This window comes from Quercus suber, unplaced genomic scaffold (assembly GCF_002906115.3).
Source record: "Quercus suber isolate HL8 unplaced genomic scaffold, Cork oak 2.0 scaffold_623, whole genome shotgun sequence".
NCBI classification, from domain to species: domain Eukaryota; kingdom Viridiplantae; phylum Streptophyta; class Magnoliopsida; order Fagales; family Fagaceae; genus Quercus; species Quercus suber.
Window position 1 is genome coordinate 162,004 of NW_027070066.1, and position 18,405 is coordinate 180,408.

Genomic DNA, 18,405 nt, shown 5'->3' on the forward strand with positions numbered 1-18,405 from the left:
ATGATTTTATAGTTTATTGTACATGTACCTTTGTTCATTTCTTTTCTTTTCATTTTTTTTTTCATTTTGAGGTTTTTTGGTGTACATAATGCAAATTTGTTTTAGTTTTAAGAACAATTTTTTTTTTTTTAAAAGCACAAACTTCACGCCGGCCAAATCTTGAATTTCGGCCAGTATTTACTGAAATGTCCCGAAATACTCGAAATAGACCGAAATGACCCAGAATTTTTTCAAAATAGAATAGGGTAGGTTACTGTTCCGATTTGTCCAGGAACACCCTGGACAAAATTCCTGGAGTCGCCACTGCGTACGTAAGATATATACCATGACAATTCAACCCAAAATCATTTGTATAAGTTAATATCCAAATGACGTAATTGGTTTCTAGTCGTGGCCATTTTCTAGTCTATTGCAACTTGCAAACAAAACAAAAAGATTGCCTTAATTTCCCACAAGCTGCAAAGTGATCATCAATGGAGAAGCCAGAAGCTAGAAAGCTTGGCCACTGGATGGTGCTTGTAGTCTATCCATTCCAAGGCCACATAAATCCCATGCTTCAACTTGCCACAATCCTATACACCAAGGGCTTTCCAATCACCATAGCACACCCTCAATTCAACTCTCCCAACCATGAAAATCATCCTGAATTTCACTTTGTATCAATACCAGATTGCTTGTCTAAACCAATTTCTCACCTTCCAATTTAATGGCCACGATAACGGCACTTAATAGTAATTGTGAAGCTCCATTTCAGCAATACATGGAAGAGATGATGAAAGTAGAGGATCCACATGATCGGGTTGCCGGTGTTGTTTATGATGGGTTTATGCACTTTGCTCAAGTTGTGGCTAACAATTTGAAACTTCCTGGGATTAATGTCCGTACAAGTGCAGCTGCCACCTTGCTTTTGTTTGCAGTCTTTCCTGATGCTCATCATGAAAAATGCTATATTTCCTTTCCACGTACGTGTGAATTTGAAAGCTTTAATTTTGGGGTAGACAACTCCTTAGATGAAAGTACATTAATTAAGTTCTTCAATTGAATTTAATTTTCTTTAGAAAATATAAATTGTATTTTAATAGTCAATACAACAATGTATTTGAATTGAGTTATTCAATGGTACAGAGCATGCTTAATTCTGCTAAGGGAAGAATTGTGGTAACATAGTATACAGTAGTGTTGTAAAAGGCTAACAAAAATTGAAAGCATGGTGTCCATGGTTATACCAAATAGTTGATGAGTTTATTCAACATATTAGACTTGATTAACTTGATGATTTAATTTGGTACTTTACATGAGAAAGATAGGTTTCTGAAGCTATTGTAATTTTATTTTTCTTCGCATATGGTCATAGCTAGCTAAGATTTCTAACTAATTGTATAGTTGAAGCAGAACAATATTGGAAAAGAAAATCTAAATACTTGAGTGAGAAATTTTATGTTGGATAGGGGTAGTCACTTTGAGATCTAAAGTTTTGACATGGAATTTTAACTGGGAATTAGGAATTATTCCTCTATCTTGACATAAACATTTGATAAACGGTTAACTGTTAACTCTGTATATAATTCTAATTTAACTGGTATGATTATGTGGAGTTCACTATTTAAGTTCACAGATAATCCAAGGTAATAGATCACATTTGTATGAAATGTAGAATTGTCAACTAACAGTTCCCGTATGGGCTTCTAATCCCTTTTTACATGTGTCTAGATAAAATAAATAAATTAAAATGCTCTTTTTGGTAATAGATATAACATAATTTAAATTTATGACATCCTTTTTTTTAATTTTTATGATAATTGTTCTCTATTATGATCATGTCACGACATTAATATTTTTTTCTTTTTTGTTACACAAAGTCTGGCTCAAGCCCCAATGCTTGAGCTTCAGTCCCTTGATCTTAAGGGCATACTAGGATCCATAGAGATCCCAACTCCCATATTAGAGATAAGGGCCACAGTGACATATGCAACAAAAAAAGCCTCAACAATAATAGTGAACACGGTGCACTTCCTTGAACAACAAACACTAACAAAGGTTCAAGAACATTTCCCATCTCAAGTTTTTTTCCTTAGGCCCTTTCCATAAACTAGCTCCATCTGCCTCTAGTTCACTGCTGAAGGAAGATACTAGTTGCATTTCCTGGCTTGACAAACAAGCCCCCGAGTCTGTCATTTATATAAGCTTTGGCAGCATGGTAAGGATGGATGAGAAAGAGTTGGTAGAGATAGCTTGGGGCTTAGCCAACAGTGAACAACCTTTCTTGTGGGTGGTTAGACCTAGTTTAGTTCGAGGGTTGGAATGTGTTAGGATATATGTGGTTCACTTGTTAAGAACATATGTCAATATTTTATGTAGTTGGTGATAAGTAAAATTATACCGTATCCAAGCTAAACCCGTCGTCTATGTCATGAAACGGAGTTTACAACTTAGGCTGACGGGACTAATTAATTAAGAGACTAAAGACCCCATAGCTGATGGACAGTGACATGACGGGACCAGGATGGAGGGAAGCCTTCTCCAAGGGTTTTAACTCCATCTTAAGGGTGACGCCAATATGGCCAAAGGGTAAAAAGATAAGTTGACAGTCTTGAAGCTGACGGTCCTATTAAAACTTGGCTTGCCCCCTGCACATAAATAAATAAGGAAATGACTTGTATTTCACGTTTAATGCTAGTATCCTACAAGGAAAGGATTACGTAATATATGCTCATTAGAATTCCTATAAGGAAAGGACTTCTAGCCCAAGGAAGAGATGGTCAACCCTCTACTACTATAAAAGCCCCAATACCTTCACAAATCAAGGTACGCATTATTAAACCCTCTCTAGCACTCTAGAGTTGTGAGAAATTCTAACTTGACCTACGGAGGGTATTTGGCCAGCACCACACCAGTGCTCTTCGTTAGGTCTTCTCTTTTTCTTTATGTAGGTGACGTATCAACCGTGCGAGCATCGTGTAGCTCACTGGTGACATTTTCAGCATCATTAGTTGGCGCCGTCTATAGGAAATCGCACTATTGTTTCTCTCGTAATTCGAAGGCCACATTATTGCTTTCCGGACAGAAGAGTTACATGGTGCTAACACGCTCGATGGCAACCACCAATAACATCCAGGAGGAGGAACCACCCATGACTCCCCACGAGAGACAGGTACAAACCCTCACCGTAGCTATAGAGCGCCTCACCAAGTAAAACCACGACTTAGAAGAACAGCTACGTCAAAAAAGCGCAACACCAAACAATCAGAGAGAATAAGAAGGTACCAGCATCGTGCAAGGAGATCGAGAGGGGCCTGAAGGTAGCAACGCCCCAAGCAGGCCGGAATGGCAAAATGTCTGTCTCCCATCCCTTGTTGATGTGGCTCCACCTCCTGTTGTCGTGAAGATACAGGCGATGAAGGAACAAATGGAGTTCATGATGAATGCTCTCAAGGGGCAGGTGTCTAGCGACCTCGACAATTTGGTTCATCGAACCGATTCACCTTTCACTACTTCCGTCAACTCCTTCCCCCTGCCACAGAAGTTTCACATGCCACAGATCGAAAGCTACGATGGAGTCAAGGACCCACTTGACCACCTAGAAACATTCAAGACCTTGATGCATCTTCAGGGAATAGCGGACGAGATTATGTGTAGAGCCTTCTCGACGACACTGAAGGGCCCTGTGAGAATTTGGTTTAGCCAGCTGACACCTAACTCCATTAGCACCTTTAAAAAGTTGAGCACCCAATTCACTTTGCACTTTATTGGAGGGCATTGGTATAAGAAGTCTACTACATGCTCGATGAGTATCAAGCAACAGGAGGATGAAATGTTGAGATCTTACATAGCCCGCTTCAATAAGGAAGCGTTCTCGATTGATGAAGCCGATGACAAGATACTCGTGGCAGCATTTACAAATGGCCTAAAGAAGGGTAAGTTCTTATTTTCATTATATAAGAATGACCCAAAAACTATGTCAGATGTACTGTACAGGGCCACCAAATACATGAATGCCGAAAACGCTCTACTAGCTCACAATGAGAAACCTAAGAAGAGAGAAAGGCAGGAAGACACCTGACAGGAGAGAGGGCGAAAGATGGCGAGGACTGGAGAGCGAAGAGATGATAGACGCTCTAAGCCCCCTATGGGAAGGTTCACAAGCTTTACTCCACTAACAACCCCAATCGACCAAGTCCTAATGCAAATCAAGGATGAGAGGGCATTGACTTTCCTTGGAAAGCTGAAGGGGGATCCCAACAAACGATCCCGAGACAAATACTATCGCTTCCACCACGACCACAGACATGACATAGTGGACTGCTATGATTTGAAACAACAAATCGAGGCCCTCATTAGGTAAAGGAAGTTGCAGAAGTTTGTTAGTAAGGAAAGGGCGTGGCCACCAATAGCCTATCAAATAGGGCTCGAAAGACTTGTCTTAGAATGGTCCAGAATGTTCAGTACACCGGCGTCGTTCCGAAGATGCCATAAGTCGACGATCCCCTTATTGGCTTCTCGAAAGAAGATGCCTGACATCTCCACCATCCGCATGACGATACGCTTGTCGTCAGCATCCAGGTAGGGGACTATAACATGTACCAGGTCTTAATCGACAACGAGAGCTCCGCAGATATTCTCTACTACCCTACATTCCAACAAATGTAGATTAGCAGAGAGCAGCTAACCCCGGCTAATGCTCCACTCGTCGAGTTCGGAGGAACTAAAGTGTACCCCTTAGGCACAGTCACATTGCCCGTCACCATTGGAGATTACCCCCAACAAATCACTAAGGATGTTACATTCCTCGTGGTCGATTGCTCCTCAGCCTATAATGCCATTATCGTGCGACCTACCCTTAACTCCTAGAAGGCCGTAGCTACGACCTATCATCTGATGATTAAATTCCCCACTAAGTATGGAGTAGGAGAATTGTGAGGGGACCAGATAGCCGCGCGTGAGTGCTACATTGCAATGATAGAAACGGATGACCAATTGCAAACCATGAGCATAGAAGAACAACGAACGAGGGCAGAACCCGTAGAGAGGCTCGAAGAGATACCCCTTGATAGCGTCAGGACAGACAGGACCACTAGGCTTGGCACTCTCGCCAGCCCAGCAATTCGTGCAGCACTCGTAACTTTCCTTAAGGAAAATCAGGACGTATTCGCCTGGAACCATGAGGACATGCCAGGAATTGACCCTTTAGTTATAGAGCACAAGCTAAATGTTTCGCCCTTCTATTCACCCGTCCAGTAGAAGAAGCGGGTCTTCACCCAAGAGCGAGACCAAGCGATAACAGAAGAAGTCGGTAAGCTACAAGAGGCAGGTTTCATTAGGGAGGTATACTATCCCGACTGGTTAGCAAATCGTGTAATGGTCAAGAAAGCCAACAAGAAGTGGAGGATGTGCGTGGATTTCACCGACCTAAATAAAGCTTACCCCAAAGACAGCTATCCCCTCCCGCAAGTCGACACTCTGGTAGAATCTACGGCCTAGCACAAGTAGTTAAGTTTCATGGATGCTTTCTCTGGCTACAATCAAATTCGAATGCATGAAGCTAACCAGGAGAAAACTTTGTTCGTAACTAGCCAAGGACTTTTTTGTTATAAGGTGATGCTGTTTAGCTTAAAAAATGCAGGCGCGACCTATCAGAGGCTCATGAACAAGATGTTCACGCAGCAAATTGGGAGAAACGTTTAAGTCAACATTAACGATATGCTGGTAAAAAGCCAAAGGGATGAGGCTCATGTGGAAGACCTCAAGGAAACATTCGACACTCTTCGCTCTTACAACATGAAACTTAATCGAGCAAAATGCGCCTTTGGAGTGGTGGCAGGAAAATTCCTTGGATTTATGGTGTAGTAAAGAGGCATCGAGGCCAACCCTGACAAGATCCGGGCCATAGTAAAGATGGCACCGCCAAAGAATGTGAAGGAAGTACAAAGCATCAACGGCAAAATAGCTGGCTGAATAGATTTGTTTCAAGGGCAAAAGACAAATGCTTACCCTTCTTTCACACACTAAAGAAATCTTTCGAATGGACTGCTGAGTGTCAGCAAGCATTTGAGGAGTTAAAAGCCTATCTTTCTTCCCCGCCATTACTAAGTCCCTCACAGCCTGGTGAGGAGCTTTTTCTCTATCTGGCCATCTCCCCTGCTACCGTTAGTGCCGCCCTGGTCAGAGAAGAAGAAAGAGTGCAGAAGCCCGTGTATTACGCCAGCCGGGCACTTCGCGGTGCCAAAGAAAGATACCGGCTCATGGAGAAACTCGCCTTCGCATTAGTTATGGCGACGCTCAAACTCAAGCCATATTTCTAAGCCCACACAATAATTGTCCTAACTGACAAGCCCTTGCGAAGGGCGATGAGCAACCCGGAAGTTGCTGGCAAAATGGCACTATGGGCTATAGAATTGAGCGAGTTCGACATCCAGTATCACCCACGAACCGCTGTTAAAGGACAGATCATTGCAGATTTCATAGCAGAGTTCACGTATGGCGAAGACAAGGGGTAGAAGAGTCTCTTCAGTGGAGCATACATGTAGACGGATCATCTAACAGACAAGCTGGGGGAGCCGGCATTGTACTACTATCACCTGAAGGGGACACGGTTGAATGTATGGTCTGTCTCAATTTCCCTACTACCAACAATGAAGCGGAGTACGAGGCCTTGATAGCAGGGCTTGATCTCGCCAAAGCTGCAGGAGCCTCAAATGTTGTCATTTACTGTGATTCTCAGGTCGTGACCAACCAAATAAATGGGGACTATGAGTGTCGGGGTGAAAGAATGAAGAAGTATTTGAACCAAGCAAAAAAACAGGCAGGCGACCTGAATGCCAAAATCATACAGATCCCCCGAGAAGAAAATGAGCAAGCCGACCGCTTGGCCAAAGCCACCTCAGCCAAACACATGAGCACCATGGATAATGCACTTTCCTTCATTCAGCTCTCTCCATTAATAGATTCCATTGATGTGCAGGAAATAGGTTCCGAAAGCAGTTGGACCACGTCGTTAATTTCTTACTTGAAAAATGGTGTACTGCCAGACGGAAAGGAGCTACAAGAAAGGTGAAGGTCCAAGCAGCAAGATTCGTCCTAATAAGAGACATCTTATACAAAAGAGGTTTCTCCTGAACATACCTAAGATACTTAGGTCCTGAAGAAGCAGACTACATCATGAGAGAGGTACACGAGGGAATCTGCGGAAACCACTTAGGGTCGAGATCATTAGTGCATAAGCTAGTGCGAGCAGGATACTTTTGGCCAACCATGCAAAAGGATGCCGAGGCTTATGTCAAAGCCTGCGATAAGTGCCAAAGGTTCAGCAATATCATTAGGCAACCAACCGAGGAGTTAACCCAAATAACGGCCCCGTGGCCGTTTGCTCAATGAGGGCTAGACATTATGGGACCATTCCCCATCGCAGTACGATAGCTGAAGTTCCTAGTAGTCGGCATTGACTACTTTACAAAATGGGTGGAAGCTGAAGCTTTGGCCACCATTACGGAGAAAAACGTACGGAGTTTCGTTTGGAGATGCATCATATACAAGTTTAGCATCCCTAGGGTTTTGGTCTCAAACAACGGGAAGCAATTCTACAACGACTCCTTCTGGGACTTTTGCTTGCAATTGGGAATATGGAACCACTACTCCTTCCCCGCCCACCCTCAAACTAATGGACAGGTTAAGGTCACGAACCAATCCTTGCTCAAGGTTTTCAAGACTCGGCTCGAGGGGGAAAAGGGTATATGGCCTGAAGAGTTACCAAGCATACTTTGGGCATACAAGACGACGGCGAGGACACCCACAGGAGAGACACCATTCCGGCTGACATACAAAAATGAAGCGGTCATCCCAGCCGAAATCAGACTCATAAGCTATAGGGTGCATAACCATGACAAGAGTAGAAACGAGAAAGCTCTACGTCTAGAGCTTGATCTAATAGATGAAGTCAGGGCGATAGTAGAACAAAGGCTCGCACGATACCAAGACCGCATGACCAAGCACTACAATTCCTAGGTCAGATGCAGAGACTTCCACGTTGGAGACCTCGTTCTAAGGAAAGTCATAGGTGCACCAAGAGACCCAACCCAGGGAAAGCTCAGCCCAAATTGGGAAGGGCCTTACCGAGTCACGACATGGCAGAGGAAGGGCACATACCACCTGGAAACGTTAGATGGGCGGAAGTTGCCGCATCCTTGGAACACGGAACATCTGCGAAAATACTACCAGTAGAGATGACGACATGAAGGACAACACCCCCCTTTTTTATTCATAGTTGACCGTGGCAAATTTCAATTATACTCCTCAGATTTATCATTTACTTTAGTTCTCGCTACAATAAGCCCAAAGGGCAAATTTTTACTTTGGTTTTTGCTATAATAGGGCAGATTTTTACTTTGGTTTTTGCTACAATAAGCCCAAAGGGCAGGTTTTCTTTTTCGAAATTACTTTTTATGTAAATGCATGGCAATAAGAGGAGTTTATTCAGAACAACTAAAGTTTCTACTTACAAGTTGGTCAAGTCCACAAAGTGGACGAATCTATAAGGCTGACGGTCTAATAAAAGACTGACAAGTTGGCCAAGTCCACAAAGTGGCGAATCTATAAGGCTGTCAGTCCAATAAAAGACTGACAAGTTGGCCAAGTCTACAAAATGGACAAACCTATAAGGCTGGCGGTCTAACAAAAGACTGACGAGTTGGCCAAGTCCATAAAATAGACGAACTTATGTAGTTGACAGTCTAATAAAGGACTGACAAGTTGGCCAAGTCCACAAAATGGACGAAGCTATATAGTCGACGGCCTAATAAAAAAGACTGATGTATTGGCCAAATCCACAAAACAGACGAGGCAATAAGGCTGACATTTTCTATTTACAAGCTTGCAAAAGACAAATAACACAAAATTCTAAGTTAAAAAGTAGACAACCCTCAGTCTGCAACAATGGACGGCTGTAAGTCCTCCAGACTAACAAGCCAACCCCAAGGGGGTAAGCCATAAAGTTAAAAGTCCATGTGACGGATTCAACAAAAGAGACGGGCTCATTAAAGTCACGGTCTCAACAAAGTGGTTCCACTAAGTCCATGATATGGGCAAAGCCATAAAATTAACTGTCTGAGTGACAGACTCATCAAAAGAGACAGTATCAACAAAGTTGCTTCATTAAGTCCATAATGTGGACAAAGCCATAAGACTAATGGTCGGTGTGACGGACTCCTCAGAATTAACGGACTCAACAAAGTGACGGTTTCCAAAACAAAGGAATTTTAGCAAGGGAAAAGTCTAGTACAAGAAGCCGACGGACGTAACAAACCCATAAAACAAAACAAGCCCTACATTAACATGGGCAGCTTCAAAAGTGAAGGAGCAGCTAAAAATCCCATGGTAGGGGGCAACGGCTTTATTAAGCTGACAGCGTCATTAAAATAGTTGAATCAATAATCACCTCTAAAATTATAACCCGCAGCCAAGATGACGCCCTCAGCCTGCAACTTGAAAATAAACTAAGTCTATAAGGCAAGAAGCGCACAGATAGAATAGCCATACACATAATTAAAAGCAACAGTTACTGGAAGTGTTGCAAGCAAGAGTGAGTCACTTATAAATTAAAGCCCAAAGGGGCACTTAAAAAATTGTTTAAGAATTACAAATAAAAGCCCAAGGGGCACTTAACAAAGTTGTTTGCAAAAAGGAACAAAAGACATCAATTACAAAGAAATGATGAGTAAACAATAGGGGCGTCATAAGAAATCTTTTTACTTTTTCTGAATAAGGGGGTCTTACCCGTCTAGGACCTCCACAGAAGGATTGGAAGTAGTTGCTAGAGGGTTCGCAGTTGGTTGGGCCAGAACGACGCCACTATCCTCAGCTGGAGGAGCGTCCTCAGAGTTGTCACCCTCGATGTAGACGGCGTCATTAGCAAGCGTCATTGGAGCGTCATCTAACGTGATCCCAGATAGATCCAAGTTTGGGAAGGCTGACGCGACCTGCTTAAGGCAGTCATCAAATTCAGTACCGTAATATCCCCCGCAGGAATCAATAAAGGAATCTGACGCCTTAAACTTTTAGATCGCGTCAACCCCAGCCGTCTCCACCTGATCACGTAGGGTTGTTAGTTCTTATTCTAATTTCTCCCTCTGACGGTCCGCCTCTTCCAGTTTCTGCTTGGTCTCTTTCAGCTCCAAGTTCAAGAGATGGACAGCGTCCTTGTATTGCGCCTGTTGGTTCAATAAGTTCGTATTGTGTTTGCTGACACGGGTGACGACCCCTTCCTTGGCCGCACAACGATCTTGGAGCGATTTTACACATACCAGTGCGTAAAAAGGACACAACCGTCAATTAAAAAATGATGAGAAGAAAAGAAAGGATCTTGCTAGGAGAGACGGCCTACCCATGTTAAGTCAAATAAAGCTGACGCTCCCAGATCCTCCGTCCCCAACAACGTACAAAGATCTATGTCCGTCAGCTTTATGAAAGATTCTACCTCTTGGACAGTATAGTCTTTATGCGTCAGCAGGCAACAGGGACCCTCAAGAACAAGACCAGAAAAGGTCATCACCCCCTTACCAGCTCCGTGACCAAACTTGGGGGGCGACTTCTCTGGGGGTTCGCTTCCAGAAGTGACGGACACTTTTTTAAGGGGACGATCGTCCTTCTTGTCGTGTTTCCTCTTCTGCGAACCTTTGACGACAGTCTTGGGGGCTGACGAAGATGTTAGCTCCCCTTTGGCCCTCTTCTCTTCCTCCTGACCGGCAGCTGCAGCCCTTATACGTTGCTTTGCTGCCTCCATTTCTGCAAAAAATGGGACACATGAGGAAAACTGACAGCAATAGCTGAAAATAACGGGACAACAGAAATGACTACTTATGACAATGAGAAAATTATTCTAACTTGAGAGCTTTTGGCGACGGTTTCAGACCCCCACAATATGCGTAAAAAGTGTCAAGAGTAATTAGATCCCGGCACTTTCACTCTTCTAGAAAGATCTCGAGAACCCGACGGATAAAGTCTCTTTGCTCGCCAGTTATAAAAGGACGAATGTAGGCTGAAAAGAAAAGTAAACTGACGATATTAAGACGCTATAAAAAATAAATAAAGTACATGTAAAAACTGACGGGGTTAAAAGCTGTTAGTTAAAACCTGAGTCCTTAATGAAAGCCCATGTATTATCATAATAACCATAGAGAATTGTTTCCCATTCCTCCTGACGGCATACCCAGTCCGTCCCCTTAACAAAAAAGTATCTACTCTTCCACACTTTGTTGGAATCTGGCATCTCAGACACTAACCTTAACTCCCTCTCCTTGACGGCAAAATGGTACATCCCCTTGGAAGAAGAAAGGTGCTGGGGTCTGTAGCAATAGAAGAATTCGTTTAAAGTAAGCTGACAGTGTCCTCCACTTAGACGACCCCATAGGATCTCAGTACTTATGAAGATCCTCTATGAGTTTGGGGCGATCTGGCTAATGGACAACCCTAAAAAATCAGCCAGCTGACGGTGTAGGGCCATCAGGGGCAATCTAAGCCTAGCAGCAAACATGGCGTCATACATACCAACGTCTGCAGTTATCCCCATATAGCACTTTTCATTCTCCTTAGGGAGACGGTTTGGGATGTGGTCTGGGATTTGGAAACGAATGTGTAACTCCTTGAATACCTTCTTACTCATTGATGGTAAAAATTTATTAATGGCCCATTCCTCAGGAAGGATGAAGGGACGGCTACCTCCAGGACTTACTAAAGTTCCCTCACAGGACTCTTCATCACCTTCATCTCCGTCACTATCCCTCTCTTCCTCCTCAACATCACCCTCCTCACTTACTACCTCCTCCTGACCTTCATCACCGTGACTCCCTACCTCCTCGTCGGGAGATTAGGTAGACGACTCTCTCTCTAACAACTGGGAAAAGCCCTCAGACTCATCACCTGAACCAAATACCTCATCGTAGCCCGCTCTATCACAGACCGACGACTAATCACTTGACGTGTCACTCGACATCTAACTACCTACAAGTGATGGATTTATTCTAAGCACCTAGGATAACGACCTCACTATAAAAAATTAATTGAAATAGAACATGTACAAAGAAAGAAAAAGGACTTACAAGTTTCTAGAAACGAGTGACGGTTTTTCTGAAGCGACGGTAGCAACTCAGGTGACGATGTTGAGAGATTGACGGAACAAAGGCGACAGATCTTCTCTCCAAGAATCAGTAAAAATGAAATGGAAAAATGGGGGGAGGAAGTGGGTTATATATAAGGGAAAAAGGCGCGGAAGATGAAGCAACGCCCTCATCCAAACGCGGAGCCAACCAGAGTATGCCACGTGTCCGAGCATTTAATATTGGCTGCTTGAGGAGTCACCTTTGAACTATTTTCTCTCTCCTGGCTAAAGTGAAAATTAACAATGAAAAAATATAACTCCATAACCCGTCAGTTAGAACTAACAGAGGTATGGAGTAGGGGGCAACTGATAAGTAAAATTATACCGTATCCAGGCTAAACCCGTCGTTTGTGTCATGAAACGAAGTCTATAGCTTAGGCTGACGGGACTAATTAATTAAGAGACTGAAGACCCCATAGCTGACGGACAGTGACGTGACGGGACCAAGATAGAGGGAAGCCTGCTCCAAGGGTTTCAACTCCATCTTAAGGGTGACGCTGATATGGCCGAAGGGTAAAAGATAAGTTGACGGTCTTGAAGCTGACGGTCCTATTAAAACTTAGCTTGCCCCCTACGCATAAATAAATAAGGAAATGACTTGTATTTCATGTTTAATGCTAGTATCCTACAAGGAAAGGATTACATAATATATGCTCATTAGGATTCCTATAAGGAAAGGACTTCTAGTCCAAGGAAGAGATGGTCAACCCTCTACTACTATAAAAGCCCCAATACCCTTACAAGTCAAGGTGCGCATTATTAAACCCTCTCTAGCACTCTAGAGTTGTGAGAAGCTCTAACTTGACCTTCGGAGGGTATTTGACCGACACCACACCGGTGCTCTTCGTTAGGTCTTCTCTTTTTCTTTGTACAGGTGACGTATCAATCGTGCGAGCACCGTGTAGCTCACTGGTGACATTTTCAGCATCATCAGTTGGCTAATCCTTTGACAAAATGCACTTTACTTGTAATTGGGTAGATCTATGATGTGTTTAATACTTCAAGGAACAAGAGCTCAAGTCAAGTATTGAAGCCATGCAAATTTTTCCAAGAAACAAGTGAAGAAGTACTGATTTTTTAAAGCTCGATAGCTGTTCAACACCTCTCGATAGCTAGGCTATTTGTTAAGCTCTTTAGCTGATTCTTATCGCAATCTCAATAGCTTCTTGACAGCTAGTCGATTGATCGAGAAAGTTTCTGTCCCCTCGACGCCTGCTCGACACCTCCTTGATAGCTATATCTGTCAAAGTTTAAAGCTCGACACCTCCTCAACACCTGGCTATCTGTCGAGGTACGGGAATTCAGATTTTCAGATCTGATTTTTGGCCCGAATTTTTTGTATTTGTGTAAGGTTTCTTTTCTCATAACCCCAGACCTATATAAAGCTTATTTTAGAGGCCGTCACATAAGAGAATACAAGGAGAACATATGCAAAAGGTGACCGATGCCTTATTCTCTCTGAAGGAAGCTACTGCCACTTTGCGCCTTAGGGTTTTATAACTAAGTAGTTCTTGATCTTCATTATTGATGAAGTGAAGAACTTTGCAACCAACAATCTTCTTTTAGTTAGTGATTGAAGTCACATACTAAGATCCACGCAATTGGTTAGTCATGTACTGGGATTCGTGCATCAAAGGGTGACATTCATATATTGAAGAGTTCAGAGGTTCTAAAGCGATAGAAGGTTTCTACTGTGAATTCATCTACGGGGATTGTAGAATCTAGGGACAAAGATTTTGTACTAGATCTGAAACTTCTCTTTACTATAGTGGATTCTTTTTTGGAAAGGTTTCCCCCTAGGTTTTTTATTGTGAAATTAGTTTGTTTCATTGGTTTTCTTGGGTTATCATATCTTGTCTTATTTGTTTTTCCGCTGCATGATTTTGACATGATATTGATATTTGTTTATTTTAACAAGTTTTGTTCATAATAAATCTAATTAACAACTTGGGTTTAAAACTTATTAATTCTATCAACCGAGGTCTAAATTTCCTAACAAGTGGTATCAGAGCGGGTTCACTCTAATTGGATTAATTTCCTGAGTGTGATCCTTGACCCTCGTTGTCATGGATCGTGGACAATCTCTTTTGATTCCTTCTTTATTTGATGGAACTAATTATGCATACTGAAAAGTTCATATGAAAGTTTTTCTTCATGCTTTAGGTGAACAAGTATGGCAAGTTGTTGAAGTTGGCTGGATTAAGTCAAAGGAAGCACCAGTGGATTGGGACAATGCAACAATCATAGCGGCAAATTTCAACAGTAGGGCCTTGAATGCTTTGTTTTGTGGGGTGATCAATAAGGAATTCAAGAAAATAACATCCACAAAAGTTGCTAAGGAAGCATGGACCATCCTTAAGACAACCTATGAAGATACCAAGGCAATAAAGACTGTGAAAATTCAAAGACTCACTAGTAGTTTTGAAGAAATAAGGATGGAGAAGGATGAGACATTTGATGAGTTTTATGCTAAATTCAAGGATATTGTGAATTCTGTCTTCAACCTTGGAGAATCCATAACAGAATCCAAATTTGTTAGGAAAATCCTTAGGTCCTTACCTGAAAGATTCCCTGCCAAGATCACTGTCATTGAAGAAGTGAAGGACATTGATCAAATTCCTTTGACTGAGCTTGTAAGGAATCTTCAAATCTATGAAATGGGATTAGGCTCAATGTGAAAAGGTGAAAAGAGTAAAAACTTGGCTCTTAAGGGTATAGAGGAAGAGATTGAGGACTCTGAAGATGAAAATGAAGATGAGGATAAGGATCTAACCTTCATAACTGATGAGATTATCAAGCTTTTTCAATTCAGGAAAAAGGATAAAGGCAAACCTCCTAGGAAATCTAAATTCTCAAGGAAGGACAAGAATGAGAAACCCCTTATCCAATACCATGAGTGCAAAGGTTTTAGTCATATGAGGATAGAGTGTCCAAACTACCTCATGAAGGAAAAGATCAAGGAGTCAAAAGATAAAAGGTTGGTTGCTACTTGGAGTGATACTGAGAATGACTCTTCTGATGAGTATACAGATGAATGTAGTCACATTATGGCATTTGCTATCTCAACCGATAACGTGATTGTGGAGAGTGCTAGTGACAGTGAGAATTCTTCTGATGATAAAGTACCCAAGAAGTTGATCCTTCAGAAAGCCTACGATAAGCTATGCACTGAATTCATAAAATATGAAAAGACTTCTCATCTTTGTAGAAAAGAGCTTAATGAGGTAAAAACCGAAAAAGCTGATTTATTAGTCAAACTAGATGAGACTACAAGGTTAGTTGAGACTCTTATTGTGGAGAACCCCTCATTAGAAGAGAATGTCAAGAATCTTGAGGTTGAGCTTAGTCAAGCTAGAACTCAAATAGAGAGGATGTCTAGTGCAAAGCTTGATGAAGTATTGAGTGCGCAAAAGCCTAGTTCTAATAAGACTGACTTAGGATATGCTGTTTCCTTCAGCCCTTCCTCTTCCACGGCTTCTAGATCAAGGACTGTCTTTGTGCCACAATCTGAGAAAGGTGATAAAAGTATGAAATTTAAAACTGATTTGTCTAATTCCAAATCCTTCAATAGACCTCATGTTTGTCACCATTGTGGTGTTGCTGGACACATTCGTCCTAATTGCTTTAAATTGTATCCTCATAAGCAACTGTCCAAACGGTTACAGGTTTCCTCTCAAGGACCTACACCTTTGTTTGGAGAGTCATTAAAAGTTTTGAGTTTTTTAACTCAATTTCAGGAGAATTCTAATTCTTCTATATCCTTTAGTAGACATACTAGAACATGTGTATTTTCATCTTCACGCCAACGACTCGTGCTGTGTGGGCAAAAAAGGAGCCTAAGACTTAATTGTCTTTTTTTTTTGTCCTCTGTTTTAATTCTTTCTATCTAAACTGTCTTGACTTATTTTTTGAAATATAAAATTGGTTAGACTTGTTTTGTGTGTGTGTGTGTGTGTGTGTGTGTGTGTGTGCGTGTATGTGTGTGTGTGCGTGTGTTTTGTGATCTATGTGCTTAACATTTTTCTTGTTGAGAGATTTGTTTTTTACATGTTTTGCATCTTTTTATTATCTTATCATCCATAGCATCTTAGTTCATTACATTCATGCATTCATATGGATTTCTTGTGCCCCCTTAATCATCCTTGATCATCTTTATATCTCTTGGGTGAAGCTTTCTAGCTTCTTGTACCCTTTGTTAATCATGATAAAAAGGGAGAGAAATTCTAGAGAATATGTAGTTTCTTTTTAGGATTCTACATGTTAGGGGGAGAAATACATTCCTTGTAAGGGAGAGTTGTGTTTCATCTTGTTAGGGAGAGTGCTTACTTCCTTGTTTTTGTACATTGAGTCATGTGACCATTATTGACATACAATGAACTTATCTTCTTTATATGTGGATGTATGTTTTTCTTTCACCTACCCTTACATGTGTTGTTTCTTTTCTTCTTTTATGCACATGCTTCTTATACTTGTATGCAATCTATTATTTCTGTTTCACACTAAGATGCCTTGATGAGTCTTGTTTAAAGTGTTTCAGAAATATAGGTTGTCAAAGTCTACTTGTCATAAACTCTCTTCTTGCAAGGTTTTTCAAGAGTTTGCGTTAGGATAGATTTTATTGTATTCAACAAATGAATATGAGTTGAGTGATTTATGACTTCTCTATATGTTCATTTGTTTACAGTGGTTTTGTCACGGATTGCCAAAGGGGGAGATTATTAGGACATATGTAGTTCACTTGTTAAGAACATATGTTAATATTTTATGTAATTGGCTAATCATTTGACAAAACGCACTTTAGTTGTAATTGAGTAGATCTAGGATGTATTTAATACTTCAAGGAACAAGAGTTCAAGTCAAGTATTGAAGCCATGCAAATCTGTCCAAGAAACAAGTGAAGAAGTGCTGATTTTTTAAACCTCGATAGCTGCTCGACACCTCTCAATAGCTAGGCTATCTGTCGAGCTCTTCAGCTAATTCTTATCGCAAACTCGATAGCTTCTCGACAGCTAGTCGATCGATCGAGAAAGCTTCTGTCCCCTCGACACCTGCTCAACACCTCCTCGATAACTGTATTTGTCAAAGTTTAAGCTCAACACCTGGCTATCTGTCGAGGTTACGAGAATTTAGATTTTTAGATCTGATTTTTGACTCATGTTTTTGTATTTGTGTAGGTTTCTTTTCTCACAACCCTAAACCTATATAAGGCTTATTCTAGAGGCCGTCACATAAGAGAATATAAGGAGAACATATGCAAAAGGTGACCGATACCTTATTCTCTCCAAAAGAAGCTACTGCGTCTTTGCGCCTTATGGTTTTGTTACTAAGTGCTTCTTAATCTTCATTGTTGATGAAGTGAAGAACTTTGCAGCCAACAATCTTCTTCTAGTTGGTGATTGAAGTCGCATACTAGGATCCACGCAATTGGTTAGTCACATACTGGGATTCGTGCATCAAAGGGTGGCATTCATATATTGAAGAGTTCAAATGTTCTAAAGCGGTAGAAGGTTTCTATTATGAGTTCATCTACGGGGATTGTAGAGTCTAGGGATAAAGGTTTTGTACTAGATCTGAAACTTCTCTTTATTATAGTGAATTACTTTTCGAGAAGGTTTCCCTCTAGGTTTTTTACTGTGAAACTAGTTTGTTTCATTGGTTTTCCTGTGTCATCATATCTTGTCTTATTATTTTTTTTGCTGCATGATTTTGACATGATATTGATGTTTGTTTGTTTAACAAGTTTTATTCATAATAAATCTAATTAACAACTTGGGTTTAAAACTTGTTAATTCTATCAACTGGAGTCTAAATTTCCCAACATAATGGATTGAGCTATTGCCAGAAAGTTTTAAAGAAAGAGTAGAAGGAAGATGTTGCATTGTGAAATGGGCACCCCAAAAGGAAGTTTTGGCACATGGTGCAGTGGGAGGGTTTTGGAGCCATTGTGGTTGGAATTCAACATTGGAAAGTGTTTGTGAAAGAGTTCCAATGCTATGTTGACCCTATGTTAACGATACTTCATGGATCATATTGGTAGCGGTACTAAGGTGCTGTAATTTTGTGCTAGTTTAGTTGCATTCATAGAGCCACGGTTGAATCTATAAACCATGAGTCCCTAACTTACAAGTGTAAGGTTGAATTTTATCAACCATCTTGTTGGTTTTATTCCGTGCTAATTTGCTTGTATTTCAGCACTTATTAACCCTGTATTTAGGTGGGATTTATGTAAGGGTAGAGTGTGAGAAAGTGTGAAGAAATGC

The 18,405-nt window shown here is 41.3% G+C and overlaps 1 protein-coding gene across 1 annotated transcript; it reads left to right on the plus strand.

The window, feature by feature from the left end:
• Nucleotides 1-473: 473 nt before the first annotated feature.
• On the plus strand, nt 474-18,145 carry LOC111996751 (UDP-glycosyltransferase 76E1-like). Its single transcript, XM_065765389.1, has 5 exons — nt 474-656; nt 707-1,029; nt 2,038-2,295; nt 12,130-12,145; nt 17,978-18,145. Exons 1-5 carry the CDS (start codon nt 474-476, stop codon nt 18,143-18,145), a joined length of 948 nt encoding a protein of 315 aa, XP_065621461.1.
• Nucleotides 18,146-18,405: the final 260 nt, after the last annotated feature.